This window comes from Jaculus jaculus, chromosome 7, assembly GCF_020740685.1.
Source record: "Jaculus jaculus isolate mJacJac1 chromosome 7, mJacJac1.mat.Y.cur, whole genome shotgun sequence".
Classification (NCBI taxonomy): domain Eukaryota; kingdom Metazoa; phylum Chordata; class Mammalia; order Rodentia; family Dipodidae; genus Jaculus; species Jaculus jaculus.
The window spans coordinates 131262700-131287961 of NC_059108.1; the positions used below are offsets into that span (position 1 = coordinate 131262700).

The following is a 25262-nucleotide window of genomic DNA, read 5'->3' on the forward strand; positions in this document are numbered from 1 at the left end:
GTGGACTAATGAGTTCACATTTGTTCTTCAGTGTGTTTGTTCAGTGCATGAACGTTTGTTTGTCAGTACTGTATTATCCCTGTTGTTTTCCAAAAAAGCCAGTATTTCATATAAGGAAGCCCCAGCCTTCTGATACCAGCATTTTTGATATCAAATCGAATGTATAAATTTACTGAAAAATGGAAGTCTTTATTTATTTTTACTTATCTCATTTTAAAGTTTTTAAAATAATTATTTCATAAAACAAAGGAAATTCTTATCTGATAAACTCACTGACAATTACCAGTGTCTGTAACTATAGTTACTCATTTTAGGAGCCTAATAAAGAATGAACAAACATGGTTACAACATTATGTTTGCATACCAGTTTAAAACTTTTTTGTGTGTGTGTGAAACTATTTAAGGCACAGTTTGTTGGAGTGTTTAGATTGTTCTCATTTAATCTTCATTTCTGTAGGGAAAGCGTTTTGGTATAGTAATTAAAAATGTGGGTCCTAACTTTTCCTTTATGGGCTTGGAAGGTGGTTTTATTTCTCTTTGCTTCTTACTCTTTTGAGGGAACAGTGATATCTTCTTGGCAGGAGCATTGTGAGGACACATCATGTTCTGAGGATGATGTCTGGCTCATGGGCAGTTGTGGGTAGTGTCGACTTTTAGGGATTAGAAGGTGTTCTACAGTCTTTGAATGAAGAAATGTTTCCAAGGCTTCTTCCTGGTATTGCATATAGCTTCCAGCCTTTTTTAGGCAGTGTGGTTAGTAATTTGGAAATGTATCACCTTGTGATGTGTTTCAACATATGGCTCTCTTGCCCCTTTATGCGAGAGTGATTGCAGGGTTGTTTGTCTAAGGCTGGCTTCTTATGTGTTAAGGGAGGAGTGTAGACAGTAAAATATGTTTCCAATAGCATCATGCAAGGTAGGAAGAGTTCTTACTAGGGTCAAGGGTATGTTAGTGTGCAATTACATTGTTCATTCAAGGAGTGCTGGAGCCTCTGCTAGGATATAAGGATTTTGATTATATATATTAAAAAAATGTGTGTATATAGTGCCTGCCATTTGTTCAGAGCATATTATATGCCAGGGATTTTGCTGAGCTTTTTTTTTGTTGTTCATTTAAAAAAAATTTATTTCAGAGTGACAGACACAGAGAGAAAGGCAGAGAGAAAGAGAGAGGGGAGGGACGGGGGAGGGAGGGAGGGAGAGGGAGGGAGAGAGAGAGAGAGGTGGGGAGGGAGGGAGAGGGAGGGAGGGAGGGAGAGAATGGGCACACCAGGGCCTCCAGCCACTGCAAATGAACTCCACGCATGTGCGCCCCTGTGTGCATCTGGCTAATGTGGGTCCTGGGGAATCAAGCCTCGAACCAGGGTCCTTAGGCTTCACAGGCAAGAGCTTAACCACTAAGGCATCTCTCCTTGCTGAGCTTCTAATGGGCGTCTGATACTAGTGAAACAATGGCTAAATGAATAACTCACTTTACACAAATGTATTTACTCTTGGCCACAAAGCTTGTAAATGATAGACTCAGGATGCAGGTTATGTTTAAATCAAAACCTCCTACATTTCATGTCTGTTATCAGTGCAACAACAACCACAAAACCTAACAAAAGATGAAGTAAATGCTTATTGTATGACAAATGGTAAGGATATGTACTTGCGTAAGACATACCATATGTCCTCAAGGGATTTAGAAGTGAGAAAAGCAAAGCAGTGTTTAGGCGCAGGATTAGAAGTGTTAAGGACACATAGAGGCATGGTGGCAAGGGGGCCAAAGAAGTACTTCCCTTAGTGGAGGGCAGCAGAAGCCAGACTACTTGGAAGCCCATGAGCTGGCAGTTAAAGGTTGAATTGGAGTTGGCCAGAAAATACATACGGCAGACTAAAAGTTATTTGGTAGGCCTGTGTCAAAGATGTGTGAATACCAGAGGCAAGCTGATAGAATTGGGATCCACCTTATTAAGGGCTGTGGTATAAAATGAACTTTATCTTGAAAGTTATTGGGGTAGGAGATATCTTAGCAGGCTTAACCAGTAGTAGCACGGTAATATTTATGTCCTGGGAACATTGAGCTTTAAGTAGAGTGGATATAGACACCAAAGAGGCAGGTGGGAGTCCTGTGACTGTTTGTCCAGTTTTAATTAGTGAAGGCCCAGGTTAAGCCAATGGGGTTGAGGAGTAGGAGATGGATATGAGAGGCATTACGAATCTCCTAGCAGGGCTGGAGAGATGGCTTAGTGATTAAGGTGCTTGCCTGTAAAGCCTAAGGACCCAGGTTTGATTCCCCAGAACCCATGTAAGCCAGACGCACATGGTGGTGCATGCATCTGGAGTTCTTTTGCAGTGGCTAGAGGCTCTGGTGTGTCCATTCTCTCCCTTTCTCCTTCTCTTTTTCTCTCCCCCTTTCTCTTTGTCTCTCTCTCTCTCTCAAATAAATAATTTTTTTTTGGTTTGGTTTTTCAAGGTAGGGTCTCACTCTGGCTCAGGCTGACCTGGAATTAACTATGTAGTCTCAGGGAGGCCTCGAACTCCCCGGCGATCCTCCTACCTCTGCCTCCCAGATTAAAGGCATGTGCCACCACACCCGACTCTTTAAATACTTTTGTTAAAAAGAATCTCTTGGTTACTGAACCAGATGGGAAATTTGTTGAAATAATTATCTCAGGTGTATAGCTCAGGCAGATGTTTTAGTAAGATCCAAAATGCAGGAAGAGCAGATTCAGGTAAAACTGTTAAATTGGCTTTGGATTTGTTGATCTAGAGATGTATTTGTGACTTGGTGGTAGATACTAGGGAGATTCTGGGTGAGAAAGTAATGGGGTACCACCAGAGTGTCATATATGTGAGAATATAGAATGAAAGATTGAGTCCCATAAAAACCAGGTATCTTGCCCTTGACATACACCTGTCATGTTTAGCACTTGAACTTTGGTTGTCTAACTTCCAGTCCTGGTGTATGCTACTATTTCTCCCTGGAAACCCACCTCTTTTAGTTCCCTTGCTTATGCTACTCAGGGAAGGTTTCTCCTTGCATCTTGTCTTCTTGAAGGGAAGAATTTGTCCCATAAACACAGCTAAGCAGAATATTTCTCAGAGCCAAGCCAGCACTCTAGAGACAAACTGGAGGGGCCGGTTCCCATGTGGTAGCAACACAGTGGGCTCTGAGTTGTGGATTTTTAAGAAGCTTTTCTGAAGAGCTTGGTGGCATATTCATGGGATAGAGTGGCCCTTTTTTTTTCCCTCTCCCAAACCATATTGGGCCAGACCTCCCTTTTTAGGCAATTATTTCCCATGATCCTTTTGAAAAGTCCAAAGTGTGTGAGGAGGTGAGGGGTCAAAACCCCACTGAGAATGATTATAATGAAGTGGAGGCTTCTGAGATGCAGACCCTACTAGCTACTGTATTAATTATCTTCTTGTTGCTGGGACAAAAATGCCTGACAAAAATCAGTTTAGCTGAGAAAGGGCTTATTGCAGCTTACCGTTTCAGGTTACACTCCATTATTGTGGGGAAGATACAGCGACCAGGAGCTTTGAGCAGAGCTGGTCACATCAGCCCCATAGTGAGAAAGCAGAGAGCCATGATTGCTGGCGCTCAGCCTGCTCTCTTCTTTTTACATAGTCCAGGAACCCAGCCCATGGAATGGTGCTGCTTGTAGTTAGTGTGGGTCTTTCTACCCTAATTAACCTAAACATGATAATGCCTCACAGACATGCACAGAGGCTGACCTAATCTACATAGTCGTTCACAGATGATTCTAGGTCCTGTTAGGTTGGCAATATAAGCCATCACAGCTACCAAGAAACAGCTGCAATTTCCTTGGTCCCTTCAAGTGACATGATGCTCTGCCTAACCCAGAGACACAGCTGGGGTTTTCCTTGTTTATCCTGTATTTAACTCCTTGTTACCCAGTCTCAGTTAGACTGCCTCCCAAAAAACAGGTTTATGGTCACAACTATTAGCTTTGAGATTTCTTCAAGCTGCCAGATGTAATGGTCTGGGCACGATGAGGTATAATCTTATACTTTGCACATAGCTTTTTTCATTCTTTGATACTGTTCTTGTGTGAGGTTTCCTTTGTGCAGCCTGGACTGGGGATCGTGGGGCAGCCAGTCCTAATATTAACAGGTGGAGTTTACAAAGATGGGGAGAGCAGTGCTTCTTGTCAACCTTGCTGTTTGTGACTTATGTGCAAGACATTAATGGGTAGAGTGAGCTGTGATTCCACGTGTCACTGATACATTGTTTTAAGACTGACTGTTTCAATTTCAAGATGAATCTGTAATCATGCTGTTCATTAGCCTTCTCAAGCTTATCTCCCAGCTAAACCTCCTATCAGCAGAGGAAAACCTGTTCACCTGCTTGTGCCGTGATTGGCAGGGAAGGTCAGGCCAGCAGTTTGAGAGTAGCTGTCCACTTACCCCAGAAGTGGTGCAGTAGGGTACATGCCAGGCAGCACTGTGAACCTATAGACACGTGCTATTGGTTAGATTTATTGCATTCATCTTAAAAATTCATTTTTTTTTTCCAGGCAACCTCCCGACTTCTAGTAAATTACCCAGAGCCCTATCGTTCTGAAATACTGGATTATCTCTTTAAGGTAATGAAAATAATTATCTAACAGTTTCAAGGACATTTTACAAAGTGTGGGGTGATTACAACCACAGAATTTATAAGCTTCACCATCCTAGGTTTTGAAAATAGATTACTTCAGAATAAGCTGCTCCTCAAGGTTTTCCTGTCACTGGAAAGCATCTCGAGGTATCGCATGACAAAGCACATTGATAATGCTGTTCCTTTTTCCCACAGCCAGACTTCGGTGCCTCTTTGCATATTTTGAAAGTTGAAATAGGTGGTGATGGGCAAACAACAGGTAGGAGCAATGTGGGAAGTAGAATTTCCTCTTTAACAATTAAATCTACGCTTTCAGAGTATAATTTCACTCTTTTGAGATTTTTTTTTAATTTTTTTGTTTATTTTATTTGTTTGAGAGTGACAGACAGAGAGATAGAGAGAGAAAGAGAGAGAGAGAATATGGGCATGCCAGGGCTTCCTGCCACTGCAAACGAACTCCAGATGTATGTGTCCCCTTGTGCATCTGGCTAACGTGGGTCCTGGGGAACTGAGCCTCGAACTGGGGTCCTTAGGCTTCACAGGCAAGCGCTTAACCGCTAAGCCATCTCTTCAGTGCAAGATTTTTATTTGAATTATTTTATTTCATTTTGACAGTTTCATGCATGTATAATAATATATTATGATCATATTCTCACTGGAATATTTTCTCATATCTTCTGTCACTTCCACACAATCCCTTCTTCTAAACTAATGCCCTCCCTGCTTTCATGTCTTTTTATTTTATATTGTAATCTACAGAATTAAATTAGAGTTGCTTGCCTAAGCATGGGTGGCAGGGAAGTATTTACTGGAATATGGGCAACTTGCCAGTGGCTACATCACTGAAGGACATGACTCCCCCTCCCCAGCAATCATTAACTGCCAGCATCTACTCTGGGAGTCATGGGTCCCTGGGAGGCCCTCTCCAATTCAGGAAGGGATGTTCATAGGCTCAGTCTTGCACAGGAAACCACAGCTGCTGCTGTGCGGTTATGAGTGCAGTAGCCGTGCCGTGTCCGGATGACAGCACTCCACAGCACTCCTCTCCTCCTTCTACTCTTACCTTCTTTCTGGTCCTTCTTCCCAGATGCTCCCTGAACCTTGGAGGAGGTGATGCAGGTATTTCCTTTGCAGCTAAGCACACAGTAGTCATTTATCCTCAGTAGTTTTACCTGCTATGAGTCTCTACTTTAACCTCTGCCCCCTACAAATAGAAGCTTCTCTGTAAACACTAATCTTGGGGTATAAACATAAATATTTAGAAGGCAGTTTAACAACCTGTCCATTTAGCGTAACAGTAGTAGGCTTCTCCCATAGGGCCTATGACTTCCTGAGCCACAGACTTTTGATCAGGTTTACAGTACCAGGAATGTATTCCCTTCTGTGGAACAGCCCTGCAATCTGATCACAAAGGGGTTGGTTACTACATAACCATGGTGGCAGTATTGCACCACAGAGGCATCTTTCCTGGAAGGTCAGTTGTGGAGTACGCAAGGTCCATATCTGTGTAAGACTGTTTTCTCCTATAATACCCTGCACAGTACTCTCCCAAATTATGAAAGTGAGGCAGCAGTGAGGAAGCGTTCCTTTCACTTTAAGCTTGATTTCTTTGTGTCCTTCAGATGAAGCCTAGAGACCATTTAGTTTTGGTCCCTGACTAACAACTCACTGGGATGTGTCTCACCCCAGGCACGGGGGTTTTCAGTTAATAACATATGCCTTCTGGGAGCTTCTTTTATCCATCCATGTACCTTCACATTCTTTAAAAAATTTTTTTTATATTTATTTGTTTATCTGAGAGAGATGGAGAGAGAGAGGCAAAGAGAGGGAGAATGGTTGTGTCAGGGCCTTCAGCCACTGAAAATGAACTCTAAATGCATGCTCCCCCTTGTGCATCTGGCTTATGTGGGTCCTGGGGAATTGAACCAAGGTCCTTTGACTTTGCAGGCAAACGCCTTAACCGCTAAGCCATCACTCCAGCCCTCCTTTTTTCTTTTTAACATAGTTTTAATTCACGTACAAAGTAGTAGGTTTCCATATGGCTTTTTTGCAGTTCTTATTGTTGAGTTAATCCCTTCCACCCCTATTTCCTCCCTGTCCCCATATCCTTCCTTAAACCTTTCTCTGCCAGTATCTACCCCTCTGCTTTCGCATCACATGTGTTCCATTAACCTTCCTACCCCAAGGAGGTTTATCATTATCTAGCAGATTTTTCATTGTCTTCAAATTTATGTAAAATACAAAATTCTAAGAAAAGTATTCAGACTTTAAAAAAATTTAAAAGATTTTATTTTTATATATTTATTTATTAGAGACAGAGAGAGGGAGAGAGAGTGAGAATGGACACGCCAGGGCCTCTAGTCACTGCAAAGGAACTCCAGATGCATACACCACCAAATGCATCTGGCTTATGTGGGACCTGGAGAATTGAACCGGGGTCCTTAGGCTTTACTGGCATATGCCTTAACCACTAAGCCATCTCTCCAGTCCCAGATTTTAAACTTCTTATTTACTTGACATAATTATTAATAAACAAATACACAGTTTTTTTTTAATTATGTACACTGGACAGATCATAAAAGAAGTTTGGAATTTCATGGAGAAGTTAAAGTTTTAATTATATATGGAATATGCAAGGTATTATTAACTATAAAATGTGTGGTAAAATATACAATACATAATATTTAATACAGCATATGTATATGTCAAAATCCAGCTTTTTATTTTAAAAACAAAACTTTTAATGACTGAGTCTTCACTGTTCATAGCCACCATATGGTTGACTTGGTGTAGTACCTGTTACCAATTTGCATGAAGAAGAAAATGTACTACCAGTGATATTAGATTTTGGTTATTATTTGTAGGTCAGATTCCATTGTAGTTAATTTGGAAGTATCTTCTACATGTCTTCGAGTGGGTTTAACTTACCTCAGCATAGTGGTATTGTTATTGGAGTTTCAGGGCAAAGATCCTGGCTCTGGGGATTTCAGCTGACTAGGTTTGACCACATATCTGCATATGCCAATCAAAGAGATAAGGAGTGGTCAAGGGCAGGAAAGGAGCTGTCGTTGAAGGCACATGGAAAGAACAGAAAAAAAGTCTAGTGGCTAAAGGCCTGTCTTTGAGGAGCTAGTAGGGACTGTGAGGTTGCATAGAGGGGAGTGAAGGCAGGGGTCATGGGTTTGAGAAGGTGTGGGATTTTGTAGTTGACAGACCAGGAAGTCTTGGTCAGGCTGTGGTTGGTTGTTCATTAGCTCAAGGTTGTTCTGAAAAGCTCCTGGAAGTCACCTTTACTTGAGGAGGCAACTTGGTTTCGCTCATGATTGTTGTAAGAGGCTCATTGTAACTTGAGGATGGTTTCAGACCTTTGTGATAAAGATGTTTGTGGATCAGACTTGTTCCTGGAATTCAAGGTAACCATGAGAGAGTGATTTAGAACTTGGAAGAAAAACAATTAACAATGTAAAAGCTTGTCCCAAGCTATTTCAAAGGGTTCAAGTGTTCTTTGTAAGAGCCATTTAGACTGAAGCTATAATGATGGTTTGCAGTATTTACTGAAGGTAAGTTAGACATAGATGAAAACCAGTTCTTATGATGTTGGTGTTACCTCTAAAAAGAATACTAAGGTCAGCTGTTTGTGAAACATGAGAGCACACAAGGGCTTTGATGGCTGTGGTCTGTCTCTGTGCTTGATATTCTTATGTAGGGTTGTATATTCATTCCTTTTTTTCTCCACACTTATATCAACATTTGTTATTATATGATGTGGGTTGTAAGAATTAGAGCTCAGAAGTGTAGAGATTCACATCTAAAATTGAGGCTGAAAGTTGAGATATGAACTTGAAGTTGGAGATAGATATTGAAAACTCAGAGAGCTCAGCAGCCTGAACATGATTCTAAGATTTTTTTCAGATATATAGGTGATAACATTTCTCTTAGTACTGCTTTTAATACAAAGTTATGTTTATTTTTTAAATTTAACACTTTTACAGTGCTTAGGATAATAAAAAAGTCTGAAATAATATGCTTTGATTAATTGTCTTCAACTTACATAACTCTTATTTGTCCAACTTCAGGATTGGAACTAGAATAATACTTTTATGAAGTGTGTGTGTGTGTGTCCTAGGTTAGCCCCATTCGTAGGTCATTTCTTTTTGCTTACTATTCAGATGGTACAGAACCCTCTCATATGCACTATGCCCTAGATGAGAATTATTTTCGAGGCTATGAATGGTGGTTAATGAAGGAAGCTAAGAAGAGGAACCGTGATATTATACTTATGGGTAAGAAGTGCTATTTGCAATGCTTGTAAGTTTCTTTTCTTTTAACCTTTAAATTGGGAATCATGTTGGTAGAGTTTTAATGCTAAAATACTAGTGATGTTAGTACTGCCCTTAGGCTACCAGTTACAAATCATGGGCCAGTAATAACCTTTCATTGTTATATAATGTTTGGTCTTACTAATATCTCATACTTTATAATTTTATTCTTTCATTTTATATTTTCAGACAGGGTCTAACTATGTAGTATTTGTTGGCCTGGAACTTACTCCATAGTTCTAACTCCTGAGCCCTCCTGCCTCTGTCTTCTGAGTGCTGGGATTACAGGCTTGCGCCATTGTGCCTGGCTTGATGTATTAAACCTCAGTGATGATCAGTTCACTATTACAGTTACTGGGATACTGAACAGTTCAGTTCCCAATTCCTGCCCACTGTGATGGGATCACCAGATGATTGCTCGAGCAGGACTATAGTCATTTGATAGTTCTGTAGCAATGTGAAGTATTTTAAACAGTCAAAGTGGTGGGGTGCTTCCATCATCTGAAATGAGTTTGCCATTTTGAAACAGGTTTACATTGACTAAGTAGAATTAATGATCTGTTTCAAAGATTTGATTTTTAGCTGGGCATGGTGGCACACGCCTATAATCCCAGCACTTGGGAGGCAGAGGTAGGAGTATTGCCATGAGTTTGAGGCCACCCTGAGACCACATAGTTAATTCCAGGTTAGCCTGGACCAAAGTGAGACCCTACCTTGAAAAACAAAACAAAACAAAGATTTGATTTTTAGTTACTTAAATATAATTTTCTCAATAACTAAAGGAAGACAGTAATAAAAGAGAAGTGGAAAGCATATGATTTCAAATGGTCTTCTGTGAGAGATTCCAGAAATGTTTTGAACAGTGAAAACATCATTGACTCCAGCACATACTCCCCCACTGGGCTGCTTTCAAGGTCAAACCTCATTTGAATGTAGGAAGTGTAGCATGCTGAACACATCCCAACAAAGGCTTACACATGTGCCTTCCTTATAGTTAGCGTTTTATTTCTTTAAGTGTCCTGTTATTTTAATGTCATACTTTTTATTGTTTGCAAATACTCCATTTCTTTAATGTCATACTTTTTATGAAATGACATTAGTTTAGACACAAGCATTTTGTAATTTTGATTTTTTTCAGCAGTGAACTAAATGGGTATCATATTTAAGAGTTAAGGCACCTAACTTTTGGGCTTATTTAACATATTATAACCAAAGTGGGTGTTACAGTCCAGTTCACATTGCTGGTAGAAATCGCCCAACCAAGAGCAGCTTCTGGGAAAAAGAGATTTATTTTGGCTTACAGGCTCGAGGGGAAGCTCCATAATGGCAGGGGAAAACGATGGCATGAGCAGAGGGTGGACATCACCCCTTGTCCAACATAAAATAAGGTGGACCCCAGCAACAGGAGGGTGTGCCAAACACAGGCAAGGGGAAACTGGCAGTAACACCCATAAGCCTGCCCCCAACAATACATTCCCACCAGGAGGCGTTAATTCCCAAATCTCCATCAGCTGGGAACCTAGCATTCAGAACACCTAAGTTTATGGGGGACACCTGAATCAAACCACCACATTCTGCCCCTGGCCCCCATAAACTGATAACCATACATGATATAAAATGCAATGCATTCATCCAACTTTAAAAGTCCCATAGTTTTTATCAATTCCAATGATGTTCATATATCCTCATTGTCCAAGATCTAACTGAGCCATAATACCAAAAAATAAACTCAAAAAACCCATAATGGCACAGAATAAATACTCACACTGCAAAAGATGGCATTGGGCATAACAAAGAAACATTCAACCAATACAAGATTTAAAACAACCAGGGAAAACATCAAACTCTGTAGCTTCAAGTCCAACAACTCTAGCCAGTGACAAATCTCCAAATATGATAGAACCAGAAACAAGTCTCTGGCATTCCAATTCTGCCCCTCCAGCTAGGCTACTCACAGTCCTGGAAATCGGGGCCGGCATCTCCTCAGCAGCCATCTCGTGGTCCTGGCATCTCTCCTGGCTCATCTTCATGGCCCCATGGGGTCTCCATGCAGGCATCCAGCAAACCTGCTTCACATTGCCCCTAGCCATTTCCAAAACAAAAGACCGTGTTGCAAACTCCATGACCCTCTTTCCAGCATTTCTTATACTCCATAATACTAGGTAAGATGCCAATTTGTTAGTCCAAGGGGGAATAAAGCAGACTTTGAAGAACAGGATACTCCTTGAGCACTCAGGCCCCTTCAAAAGTGTTGACATTCTTCTTGTTGCCCTAGCACAGGTCAGCTAGCCCTGTCTCAAAGGTTGTTATCTCTCAGTTGCAGCTGAACGGGCAACAGTTCACCCAAAGATTTTTCTTTCTGTGCCATATTCCTCTGCTCACACCAGTTCATTTCTACACAAAGTAACCCTGCACAACTTCTCAGGACATGGGCATAAGAGCAAGCGTCTCACACAAATTGCTAGCCCAGTCCAAGCAAAGCTTTTTCTCACCCTCATAAGCCAAACCTCACAGTCCATAGTTCTTACTGCATTCATGTCTTGCAGCTCAGATCAGAATAGTCCATCAAGCTGTACTTACAGCACTGCAAGGCGTCTCTTAGGCCAAGGTTTCAAATCCTCCCACATTCCTCTTGCAAATCAGCTCCAAAAGGCCAAAACCACACAGTCAGGTGTGTCTAGCATCAATCCCACTCCTCAGTACCACTTTTCTGTTGCAGTCCGGTTCACATTGCTGGTAGAAATCATCCAACCAAGAGCAGCTTGTGGAAAAAAGAGGTTTATTTTGGTTTACAGGCTTGAGGGGAAGCTCCACATTGGCAGGGAAAATGATGGCAAGAGCAGAGGGTGGACATCACCCCCTGGCCAACATAAGGTGCTGCACAGCAACAGGAAGGTGTGCCAAATACTGGCATGGGGAAACCCCCATAAGTTCGCCCCCAGCAATACACTCCCTCCAGGAGGTGTTAATTTCCAAATCTCCATCAGCTGGGAACCTAGCATTCCGAACACCTAAGTTTATGGGGCACACCTGAATCAAACCACCACAGTGGGATTTGGAACCTAGTGCTTTTTTACTATTTTCATTTTTTTCTTCTTTAATTTTTTTGTTTACTTAATAGATGTCTAAGAAGAATGTGGATTTACTTGTTATATTTCAGTTAACAAAGAAGTATTTTCTTATTAGTCACTGACATTTATGTTGCTGTAAGGACACATTTAGGTTTAATAAATTTGATTGTTTGACCTACTAATAGTTTAACTTTAAGATATCTTGAAGATATTTTTGTGAATGAGAAATTTGTGTTACACTGACCTCATAAGAGTAATTTAGCATGAGCCTTTTGAACTGTTTGATTTGACCTTAGAAAACAGGAATTTAATAATAAACATTCCAATATACAGTAGAGATGATAGAATGTACATTTCTTTTTTATTAGTTATGAATTTGAAAGAAACATTTGTTGTTACTTTTTGTCTTTGTTTTTTCTTTTGGTTTTTTCAAGGTAGGGTCTCACTCTAGCCCAGGCTGACCTGGAATTTACTATGGAGTCTCAGGGTGGCCTCGAATTTATGGCAATCCTTCTACTTTTGTCTCCCGAGTGCTGGGATTAAAGGCCTGCACCACCATACCATGCCCAGCTTTTTTTTTTTTTTTTGAAAGAATGTGTGTGGGATCTGACTCTAAGATTAATTAAGAAATCAGAATGTCTATAGAGTGGAAAGGATTTTAAAAAATTGTGTCTGGTGTAATAATTCTTTTGGGCCCACCAAGTATTTCCCTTCTGCCTAATTTTTTAGTGGGGAGGGGCGTTTTGTTTCCAGTAGTGTGAGGCTGGCTTCACGACTCCACTTTGCATCTGTTCTTTTCTCCTCAGGGTTGCCATGGTCATTCCCTGGATGGCTGGGCAGAGGTTTCACCTGGCCTTATGTCAATCTTCAGCTGACTGCCTACTATATTGTGAGCTGGATTGTGGGCGCCAAGCATTATCATGATTTGGACATTGATTATATTGGAGTTAGTAATACATTAAAAATATGGTTTATTTTTGAAAATTTATAAGTCATTTTTAAAAAGTAATTTGATTCTGTGGCATTCTGCTGACTAGCCATTTTGTGGTATGAGACTACTTTGTTCTTATCTGATAGTAACACAAGTTAACTGCATGTGACCATATTCTTTACCAATTGAAATTCTTCCCTCATTTGAACTGCGCTGAGTCTGTACCCTCTCTGGAATGTTTGCTTGTTTATTTATTTATTAAGAGAGAAGGAGAGAGAGAGAGAATGAGAATGAATATGGGTGCACCAGGGCCTCTTGCTTCTGCAAACAAACTCCAGACACATGCCATACTGTGTGCATCTGGTTTTATGTGGGTGCTAGAGATTGGTAGGCTTTATAGGAAAGTGCCTTTAATCACTGAGCTACCTCCATGACCTATTTTTTTAAAATACTTTATTTATTTATTTGATGGGGGGGAGAGGTAGATAGAGAATGGGCACACTATCTGCTACAAGTGAACTCCAGATGCATGTGCCACCTTGTGCATCTGGCTTACATGAGTACTAGGTTATTTAACTTGGGTCCTTAGACTTCTCAGGCAAGTGCTTAAATCACTGAGCCATCTCTCCAGTCCTGGACTATGAGTTTTAACTTTTTATTTACTTATTTTAAAATGTTTTATTTATTTGCAAGGGAGTGGGAGAGACAGTGAATATAAATGGGCAAGCCAGGGCTTCCAGCCACCGCAAATGAACTCTAAATGCATGCACCACTGTGCAACTGGCTTTATGTGGGTGCTGGGGAATAGGACCCTGGTTGTTAGGCTTTGAAGGCAAGTACATTAACCACTGAGCCATCTCTCCAGCCCCCTTAACTTGTTTTTTAATACCAACATAATTCAAATGATTTTCCATAGCTTTTCCTAGTTTCTATAGTTTATAAAAAATACCTTGTTTCCTCTATGATTTAGTGGCTATTTTCATCTTATTCTGAGAGTCTTTGATTAGTATCTTGAATTTGTGATCAGCTGACTTTGTATAAGGAGCCACAGCATAAATATTTAGTAGAAGTTAGAAGGTCAAAAGGATACTTTAACATTTGAAACTAAAAGCCTGCTAGTACTCTAGGAGACACAGGCAATAGGCTAGATTTGGCAGGCTGCTAGAAATATGCCTTTTTGGTTGTAAATTGTTATTTAACAACTTAAAAAATGTTTTTATTACTTATTTATTTACTTACAGTGAGAGAGATAGAGAGAGAGAGAATGGGCATGCCAGGGACTTTAGCCACTGCGATGAGCTCCAGATGTGTGCGCCCCCTTATGTGCTTGTACGACATTGCGTGCTTGCATGACTATGTCTAGCTATGTGGTACCTGGAGATTCTAGCATGAGTTCTTAGGCTTTGCGGGCAAGTCCATTAACTGCTAAGCCATCTGTCTAGCCCCCTACTTAAAAATTTTTTTTAAACATCTTTTAATGATATGAAACATGATACTAGTCCACTGATGCTTTCTGCTTTGTTTCCTACAAAGCCTCACATATCCCACAGTGGGCCTCCATAAGCATTTGCTTATTAATATGCCATCTATTTAAACTGATATTTAAATTTCCATGTAGTCTGAACTTAGACTATCAGCAGTACCTACTGAGCTCCTACTGTGTAACAGAATGGATAATGTCTAATCTGTAACATTTGTAAACTTTCTAACATTTTGAATTTTTGTTTCAGATTTGGAATGAAAGGACATTTGACGTCAATTATATCAAGGTCCGTATAACTATATCTTTTAATCTTATAAGTTATTTTTTATGAATCATTCCTTATACTTCCACACACAAAAATAAGTAGAAAATTTATTAATAGAAATACTATACATTTTATTTATAATGCAGTTATTTTACTAGTTGTATCATAAAATTAACTTTTTTTTTCCTGAGGTAAGATCTCACTCTAGCCCAGGGTGACCTGGAATTCACTATGGAGTCTCAGGGTGGCCTTGAACTCACGGTGATCCTCCTACCTCTGCCTCCCAAGTGCTGGGATTAAAGGCATATGCCACCATGCCTGGCTAAAATTAAATTTTAATGTTTATATTCCTGATATGAAGCATGTGCAGTTCTTCGTAGGTTCTTTGCAGGCCCCGAATTGCCCATATCTGAAGAATTGAGTTGGGTTTTTCTAGTTTAAAATTCTAGTTTATTGGGATCGCTGCACAGGTCAGGGTGGAGTATGTGCTCACACGAGGCCCTCACTTCCATCCCTAGTACCAAAGGAAAAAAATCGTTTTAGAATTCTGGCAATCATTACTTTAAAACCATTGTGTATTTTATATTTTCATAACTCCATAATTTTTGCTTCTTCTATTGTTATATTCTGCAATCTATAGCATATTTAGTCAATCATTTTTTTGAAATGCCTGTTATGTTTAAGTGTGTAATGTGACATATTTCTACTTGTGAAGTGGTATCACACCATATTTGGAAACCATTATTTTTGCACCACTTTCCAAGCTTAGTTTAGTTCTTTCATATTTGGTTCTTTCCACTTCCCCATGAGGTAACTATTATCATTTATAGTTTATAAAAAGGAAAACAAAATAGTAATTCTTATAATTGGTAAAAAATTGACAGTTTGCCTTTCAGGGTAAGCTGTTTACTAGTTTACTTTTCAGTTGTATTTATAATTTCTTTAAAGATATTTTTTCTTAGCTGGCGTGGTGGCACACACCTTTAATCCCAGCACTCAGGAGACAGAGGTAGGAGGATCACTGTGAGTTTGAGGCCACCCTGAGAATACATAGTAAATTTCAGGTCAGCCTGAGCTAGAGTGAAATCCTACCTCAAAAAAACAACAAAAAAAATTATTTTCTTTATTTGAGAGAGGGAGAAAGTGGGAGGAAAATGAGAAAAAGAGGAGAAGGGAGGGAGAAAGAGAGAGAGAGTATGTGAGCATGCCAGGGTCTCTTGCCACTGCAAATGAACTTCAGATGCACGTACCACTTTGTGTATCTGGCTTTACACGTGTACTGGAGAATTGAACCCAGGCTAGCAGGCTTTGCAAGCAAAAATACCTTTAACTACTAAGCCAGTTTCCTGGCCCTTATGTCATTTTCCTCCCAAATATTTTGTGATTATATTATGTTCAAATTTTACATTTTTTTTTCATTTGAGATGAGTGTGTAAACGTGTGGGCTTTTCTTTTCCTGGAATTCACTCTGTATTCTCAGGGTGGTCTTGAACTCTCAGTGATCCTCCTACCTCTGTCTCTCGAGTGCTGAGTGTTTTTTTTTTTTTTTTTAAAGAGAATTCCCAATGCATTTCTTTTGTTCATTCAGCCAGTCAATTAGCAAGTATTTGCTCAACATCTAGTGTCTCAGGCATGTGTTCATGCTTTTGATTTAAAGTTAGAAGGAGTTCACAAGGAGTTTGGGCAAGGGATAGAAAGTTATGGATAACTTTCCTAATAGAATAATACAATACCAGGTTCTCTGGAAGTACCAGAAGGGATGACACCTCTTCTTGGGTAGATAAGGGGAGTCCGTTAGAGATGATGTGTAGTTGGAATCTTTAAGAGGAAATGGAGGGGAACTCAAGTTGCTCAGACAGGGGCATGTGTAGGAGGGAAGGCAGTGAAGGCTGGAAGAAAAAGAATTGTCGTGAGTGCAAGTCTGATAAGCCAGTGAAGGGCAAGGGCGGAAGACAGGCTAGTGTATTGTAGCAGGACATCTCATGGCCAGGTGGCCAGCATTGCTCAGGGGCCATTACATCCCACATTTGACATGTCTGTGCTTATGTTTTATTTTCTTATGATTACATATGTGTCTTTCTAGTTGTGTGTATTTTATCTGTAGAGAGCATTAGAATTACTACACTCTGGCTGCCCTTTTAATTTAGTGGTCCCATGCTGAGGTTGGTTGTGCTGTTTGAATAGTTTTTAACGTTTGGGATCTGTTGCTTTTCAGTGTGTTCTACCCCAGATCATCTGATTCAAAAGACTAGCTGTTGTTGTAAGACCCGTCAATGTTTTACAGCCAGATTGTATTGTTGTAAGACCCACCAATGTTTTACAGCCAGATTGTATTGTTGTAAGACCCACCAATGTTTTATAGCCAGATTGTATTGTTGTAAGACCCATCAATGTTTTACAGCCAGATTGTATTGGTGTAAGACCCACCAATGTTTTACAGTCAGATCTTACTGCCTTTCCTTCTGGCCTTTAGTTTTCCTATAGAAATGTCTCAGGACATAGAAACTTTTAGTTTGTGTTTACCATTTTCTGCATGATTTTATGTGTCCTCTGTTGAAATTCCTCCAGGAGATTCCAATAATGACTAATGAATATGGGTTCCTGGTTTGGCAGCCTTGATATTCCATATAATATGCTAATATGGCTCTTGGCGAGAATATGGATTTGTTTATTTTTAAGAGTAGCAATAAATTTAAAATATTTATGTAGAGTCAAGGGTATTGCTTGTCTAAGTTGCCACATAAAAGCCTGGCTTGATGGCCCATGCCTTTAAGACAGGAGGATTCCTGGTGCTTGCTCTTTAACCACTTTGACATAATGGGTGAGCCCCAGGCCAATGAAAGACCCTGTCTCATGAAGGGTAGATGGCTGATGCAGTCGGGTCCTCAATGCAGCCAGAAGTCACCAAACCAAGAGCACTTAGTGGGGTTAAAAAGGTCTGTGATGGCAGAGGAAAATGGTGGCATGAGCAGAGGGTGGACATCACCTCCTGGCCAACATCTGGTGGACAATAGCTATAGGAAAGTGTGCCAAACGCTGGCAAAAGGAAGCTGGCTATAAGCCTGCCCCCAACAATACACTGCCTCCAGGGGGTGTTAATTCCCACATTGCCATCAGCTGGGAACCTAGCATTCAGAACACCTAAGTTTATGGGGGACACCTGAATCCAACCACCACAATGACATTGCTAAGAATAACACCAAGATTGTCTCCTGACCTCTATACACATGTGCACATGCATGCATGCACAGAGACAAAGTAAAACTCATTTGTAACCTTTTTTGTGTTGTTTATATCTCACAAGGTGTTAAGAAAGGTGATGGACTCTCAAGGTCTCCAGCGGGTGAAAATCATAGCGAGTGATAATCTTTGGGAGCCTATTTCTTCTTCCATGCTGCTTGACCCTGAGCTCTTCAAGGTGATTGATGTTATAGGGTAAGGCCTACTTTACTTTGAGCACTGGCAGTGGCTGGCAGCTTGATCTGCATGTTGACTGTGCCTTTCTTCTTACCTTTTCCACCCTACTGATGACATTCTCTGAGGGTAAAGTTACTCACCTAGCTAAAATATTCATGGCTCCAGTCATCTCTTTCTCTTTAGATGTATGCATTTGAGGACCTTTCTATGATGATGTAATGTATCCATTATTATTCTTTAAAAGTTTCATTTTCTCAGATCTGGATCCATTTAATTGTGATTAATTGGTAATTAAGTCTCTTCTATTCTTTAGGCTCTCGTGCCATCTTTTTTTTTTTAAATAGAATTTTGTTGAAAAGACTGGGTTATTTGTCTTAAAAAGTTTTTTTCTGGGCTGGAGAGATGGCTTAGCGGTTAAGTGCTTGCCTGTGAAGCCTAAGGACCCCGGTTCAAGGCTCGGTTCCCCAGGTCCCGCGTTAGCCAGATGCACAAGGGGGCGCACGCGTCTGGAGTTTGTTTGCAGTGGCTGGAAGCCCTGGCACGCCCATTCTCTCTCTCTCCATCTATCTGTCTTTCTCTCTGTGTCTGTCGCTCTCAAATAAATAAATAAATAATTTAAAAAAATTATTTAAAAAAAGTTTTTTTCTCAGTCTAAATTTTAATTTTAAAGTTTTTCTTTTTATCTTTTGTTTAATAGGAGAGTATGTGTGTAGACACATGTGTGCCACATATGTGTAAAGGTCAGAGGACTGTTTTTTAAAATTTATTTTGGAGGTAGGATCTCATTCTAGCCCAGGCTGACCAAGAATTCACTATGTCTCAAGATGGCCTTGAACTCACAGTGATTCTCCTACCTCTGCCTCCCGAGTGCTGAGCTTTACTCACAGTTTTGATATAACTGATGTCTGTGTTCTCCATGTCTTTCATTACTGAGTAATAGGACCTAGTAAAGCAAAACCTTTTCTCTGGGATTTGTTTACTTGGTTCTTGCTTAAGGAGATGCCTCTTGTTATTTAGCTGAGGGTAATTTTATGTCCCAAGATACATTTGGCAATGTCTAGAGATACTTGTAGTTATACCAGTTAGGTAACATTTTTTGTTCATTTTTAAAGTTGAGTGGTTTCATACTATTACTTATCCTATATGTAATGTTATTCTTTTGTTTTAATAATATTTTCTTAAATAATTATTTAAGGAATTATTTTTCTATTATTTCAGTTTAATTTTAGAAGCTCCAGTTATACCTTAGAACTCCTGTGACTATGCTTTTATTCTGTATTTCTTTCAAATTCTCTGTTTGTCTGTTTACTTGCATATAGCATTACTGTACTATGTTTCTCAATTGTGTTTTTCATAGTGTCGATTTTATCCGTATTCTAGTAAAACTTGACTCAAAACTTTTTTCCTTTAAAAATAAGTATCTCTTCATAATTTTCTCAATTTTGCTTTCCATATCTACTGTCTAATGATTTCATCTCACAACTTTTTCATTTACAACTAACATACATGCATACACAATGCCCCAGTCACTTAATGAGTTACCACAAAGTAAACATACATAGAGATCTACCATCCAGTTAGTACCCAGGAAATCTTTCCCTTGGAAGTCTTTCTATTCATTAATCCCATTTCCCTCCAAGGTATAACTACTAATCAAACCTCTAACACCATAGATTAATTTTGTGTATTTAAAAGGTCAAAGGATTTATACCATCATTTGAAGATATCCATGGATAGAAGAGTGGGAAGCAAAGGCTTTCACTGGATCTTTCATCTGTCTGGAATGTTAAAATAGGAAACCTTGAAGAAGCTCTGTATTTTTGTTCACTCAACAGCTTTATATACATGGTACACACTGACTTTTCCCATTTACTTTTACCCTTTCTCTTCTAGGGCTCACTATCCTGGAACCCATTCAGTCTGGAATGCGAAGTTGACTGGGAAGAAACTTTGGTCTTCTGAAGACTTTAGCACTTTAAACAATGACATAGGAGCAGGATGCTGGGGCCGCATACTAAATCAGAATTACATCAATGGCAACATGACTTCGTAAGCTATTAAGCTACTTCTATGGGTTTTAGGTAACAAGTTTAAGAAGAATGCAATAAATAGAAAAAAGATATAATGGACCTCTAATTTTAACTCTTAGATTCAATGATGGTAAACATTAGTTTTATTTGGTTTCTTATATACCTATACTTAGGCCTAATTTACATCTAATCTATTTGTAATTTTCTATATTTAGAGGGTATTTATTGAGCAAAATTGGTTTATTGACATATAATTTATTAATGCAGTTCTGTGATTTTGATTATATATCTATTTTGATTTACATTTACTTTTTATTTTTCAGTATTTTTGTGTATATGTATATATTACATTTTGGTCATATATACCTCACAGTAGCTTCCTTTAGTCCCCTTAGTCTCACTAAATCCCTTATTTCTTACTAGTGGCTAAGCCACAGGATCATCTACCCATATTTTAATGTGTATAAAATAACTTCATTTTTAATGTCATGACACTGTACCATTTATTTTGTTTCTCTAAACCAAGAGGGTATTATCTTACATAACTGTATTATTTTCATACATATGAACATTTAAAATGTTTATTATATCCAGATTACATTCATATTTTCCAAAATGTCATTTGTAGCTTGTATTTTTTTAAAAGAAAGAGCTAATGCAGTTCCCTGCATTGCATTAGAGATGGACTCACATCTCCTTTAATGCAGAATTGCTTCCTTTCTTCCCACTTTTCGTGACTGTAAACTTTTCAAAAGATCAGGCCAAAGTTGAGTTGGTATCCAGTTTTCACTTTGACTTAACTGGGATCTATTATTTTGTGTCATTGTTGGTTCACAAAATAGTTCTTAAGGAATGACATGGGATCCTATTTATTATTAAGGAGGGTGTTTCTTAAACTATTGGACTCAAATTAGCCTTCTCAAATAATGATAACAAAACAAGAGCTTATCTATATGCACACTTCCGCATTGGCCTGCTTGGTGTTGAGATAGTGCATATTCATTGCAGAGAATTTAGAAATGGAAGAGAAGTACAAAGAGTGAAAGGAAACCAATTATAGACTTAGTATTCAGAAGTAACTCTTCTTAAAATGTCCTTCTGATTTTGCTTATGTGTGTGTATATACATACACATGCACACATGTATGCATATGTGGTGATGTGATGTGTCTGGTGTGTGTATGTATAGTATGTGCAGCACATGTGTGTGCTACATGTTGTACATGTTAATATAGTTAGAGATCAGAGGAGGACATGGGCGTCCTTCCTTACTGCTCTTTTGTGTTGAGACAGTGTCACTTGTACGTGATACCTGTTGTTTATATTGCTAGACTGGCTGAGCAGCTAGCCCTAGTGATTTTCCAGTCTCCACCCCCAACAGGATTGGGGTTATAGGCATGCATGGCCATGCTCAACTTTGTAAATGGGCTCTGAGGATCTAACTGGTGTCTTCATCCTTGTATGGTAAATGCTTTTATCCACCAAGGGCCATCTCCCCAGCTCCTCCATGTTTATATTTTTAATACAAAATTGAGACTGTACTTTATATTTTTACTTCAATGCTTTTTGTTTTTGTTTTCTTGACACAGGATTTTCTTATGTTGCCCAGGCTGGCCTTGAAGTCTTTTCTTTTTTGTTTGCTTGTTTGTTTTTTTTGAGGTAGAATATTGCTCTAGCCCAGGCAGACCTGGAATCAAACTGTGAGTTCAAGGCTGGTCTTGAACTCACAGTGATCCTTCTACCTCTGCCTCCTGAGGGCTGGAGTTAAAGTCATATATGTATATTTCAAAGTGTGTGTGTGTGTGTGTGTGTGTGTGTGTGCGTGTTCTGTTACATGGAGAAGTATTTCCCAATCTTGCCTGGCCCTATGAAGCTCCTGAAGTACTGGTACTGAGTTCTAAACAGCTGCCAAACTTCACTGAGTCAACATGTGCAGGGTCCTGGCGCTCTGTGTACCTGGTCAGTGTGCTGGGTTGTTCTGATGCTGCACAAGTTTCATAAACAGTGCAGAAAATATGTTTCTCGTATTTGATTGTTTTCTTTTTCCTAGTCATGAGTTGTTTTTATTTAAGACTGTAGCTTTTCACAAACTAGAATAATAAATTGGATACAAATATCTTTTATACATTTATGACTATTTGCTTATAGTGTAATCTTAGAAAGGGAATGTTGAGGGTAAAGGTAAATGGGTTTTGAAGGGATTTCATGTAGATTTTACAAAATGCCTTTCAGAAACTTTCTCAATCTGTGCTTCAACCTTTAGCTAGAGAAGATAATAGGCATGTGTGAATCAAATCAGGAGAACTATTATGAGTTCACTTGGGGTGTTTTTTTTTAAATAGGATTATGATTTCAATTTTAGATTGAGAGAATTACAAAGCTTTGATTTTCTAAGAATGCCATGCCAGTGGTTTTTCTTTTTTAAATGTTGGATAAAGACTTCATCAGGAAAGTAAAATTCTCTGGGTGAGCTCATTGTTTTTTAACTTTGAGGAACCCAGTTGAATACAAGAACTTCTGTTTTGTACTTAAGTTTTCTGAGAATTACAAGGTCACAGTCTTAGGGCTCTGTATGTATGGTGAACGTTATGGTCTTATCATCTGCAGTAAGGGGGCAGGAATCAGATCAGCAAGCTGATCTAGCTAGTTTTTGTAGCTAAGGCAAAACAATAGCAGCAGCCCAGGACAGGCCATCTTCCTTCCCTTTGTGATACATTAGCATGTCTGATCCTTCCCGCCACCCCATGAGCTAGATACACTTACCATCCTCAGTTATTGATGAGGAAATTGAGGTCAAAAGAGGTTAAATGGTGGAAACATGATGTAAACACAGTCTGACTAAAGCGTTCTCAGTTGTAAAACTGTGCAGCAATTCAAAATAAGGTTAGTAAGGATTATGTTGTGAAACTAGGGCATTAAGAAGACTGACTGTAATAGGGAAAGCAGGTATAGCTAATGCCTTTATTTGCATTTGAGTTAAATTTTACATGTATACTACAGGTCAGGTAAGATTTATCTTCTGGCTCTGTTACTAATGAGTAAAAATATTGTGTATCCCATATATGCTTATATTGCTTTGTATTATACGATTCATTATTAAAATGGTTATATGCATATAAAACTGGATCTTTTTTGTTTGTTTGTTTGTTTTTTTGAGGTAGGGTCTCACTCTGGTCCAGGCTGACCTGGAATTAACTCTGTCATCTCAGGGTAGCCTTGAACTCATGGCAGTCCTCCTACCTCTGCCTCCCGAGTGCTGGGATTAAAGGTGTGCACCACCACGCCCGGCTAAAACTGGATCTTTTTTAAAACATGTGAGTGAATTTAGGCAACATTTTCTGTTTTGGATATTTATGCTCATTTATACCCATAACTATGAGAGGACTCTTTACTTAAGACTTCTAAAGTTTGTATTTTCATTACAGATTGTTTTATGTTTCCTTTTTTTTTTTTTTTAATCATACAAATGCTTTAGCACAATTGCCTGGAATTTGGTGGCTAGTTACTATGAAGAACTACCTTACGGGCGGTGTGGACTGATGACTGCCCAGGAGCCATGGAGTGGGCACTATGTAGTAGAATCGCCTATATGGGTTTCAGGTACAGGTCACATTCCATTTCTTTCTCCCTCAATTATACTGTAAGCAACAAAACAGAAAAACCTAGATGAGGTATTGTGTTTAGCTTTGCGTTACTGGCAGAAAACACTTGACCAAGAGCAGCTTGTGGGAGGGAAGGGTTTATTTTGGTTTATATACTCAAGGGGAAGCCCCATGAGGCAGGGGAAATGATGGCATGAGCAGGGGTGGACATCTCCCCCTGGCTGATATCAGATGGCTAACAGCAACAGGAAAGTGTGCCAAACATGGCAAGGGGAAGCTGGCTATAACACCCATAAAGCCCACCCCCAGAAGTATGTCACATCCAGGAAGCTCCAATTCCCAAATTGCCACCAGCTGGGGACCTAGCATTCAGAACACATAAGTTTGTGGGGAAAACCTGAATCAAACCACCACAGAAGGTTACACACACACTGTGACCAAATTTTAAGCCTAAGTCTATTTTAAGGGAAATTTGCTAGTGTTTTTGGAGAGTATTTTGGGTAATTGGCCTACTTTCTGGATTCAATACTTGCATTTTCTAAGGTCAGGCTCTTAGAAAAGAGTGGGAAGGAGGGAAGAGGGGAGGGAGAAGGGGAAGGGAAAAAGGGACTGCCTCCTGATTGGAAGAGGAGTAGGCTTATAACCACAAAGTACAGTAGTTGCTAATAAAATATATTTGTAAAGATCCATTACATCCCAGAATATCTAAAAATATTGGAATTAGTCTTTGAGATGCTTTTTTCTTTTATCTATTCAGTATTGTTGACTGGAATAATATGCTAATAAAATAGAAGTGAGTGAACAATAGGTATCTGGTCATTAACAAGCATTTTGATCATTAAATGAAATAAATATAACTCTTATATAAAATATCATGGCTTTAGATTGATCCTTAAAAGTAATGAGAATCTTTGTATGTACGTGTGTGTGTGTGTGTGTGTGTGTGTGTGCTCATATATATATATATATATATATTTAACAGTGACTTTAAGGAAAAGATAAATCATGACTCTTATATAGACAAAAGTGATCACATGCTGAAGACTTTGTTACTCATAAGATAGTAAGGAGCCAGGTGGATGTTAGATCCAGCTGAAAAGGCAGTAAGCCAAATCTTTTGCCGAGTAAAGCAGTTTCAGATAAATTTTAAGTGGCAACAAGCTGAGTTTCCTATAGTTGAGCGGAAATCAACTGAATGTCTACTAGACAACACACAGTTGACATGGCTCAAGGGGCAATGGATGTGTCTGTGACTTTGGCAGCTCAGAACTTCCTATAGTGGTTACAGGAGAACTTGATATCATACATATCATTAAGGAATATAACATGCTAATAATCAATGTAGTATAAATGAAATATACTGAGTAATACTGAAATTTTTCTTTAAAAATTTTAGTAGAGGGGATAGGGAGATGGCTCAGTAATTGAAGATGTTTGCTGCAAGACAAGTTTGATTCCCTAGCACCCCTGGAAAGCCAGGTGTAATGTCTCTAATCCCAGTGTTTTTGTGGCAGTGGGAGGTGGAGCTAGGTGAAT

General features: G+C 39.3%; 1 protein-coding gene across 5 annotated transcripts in view; it reads left to right on the top strand.

Moving 5' to 3' along the window:
- The window catches only part of Galc (galactosylceramidase), a 50924-nt gene that overhangs the window by 9602 nt on the left and 16060 nt on the right, over window positions 1-25262 (top strand). For 3 of the 5 annotated variants that reach the window (XM_045155175.1, XM_045155172.1, XM_045155174.1), the window contains exons 2-9: window positions 4527-4595; window positions 4805-4868; window positions 8779-8892; window positions 12806-12945; window positions 14661-14699; window positions 17983-18113; window positions 19989-20144; window positions 23600-23724. In XM_045155175.1, the coding sequence (XP_045011110.1) occupies window positions 4527-4595; window positions 4805-4868; window positions 8779-8892; window positions 12806-12945; window positions 14661-14699; window positions 17983-18113; window positions 19989-20144; window positions 23600-23724 (838 nt within the window). Of the gene's footprint in view, window positions 1-4526; window positions 4596-4804; window positions 4869-8778; window positions 8893-12805; window positions 12946-14660; window positions 14700-17982; window positions 18114-19988; window positions 20145-23599; window positions 23725-25262 lie in introns of those variants that run through there. The other 2 variants (XM_045155173.1, XM_045155176.1) reach the window with 2 other exon arrangements.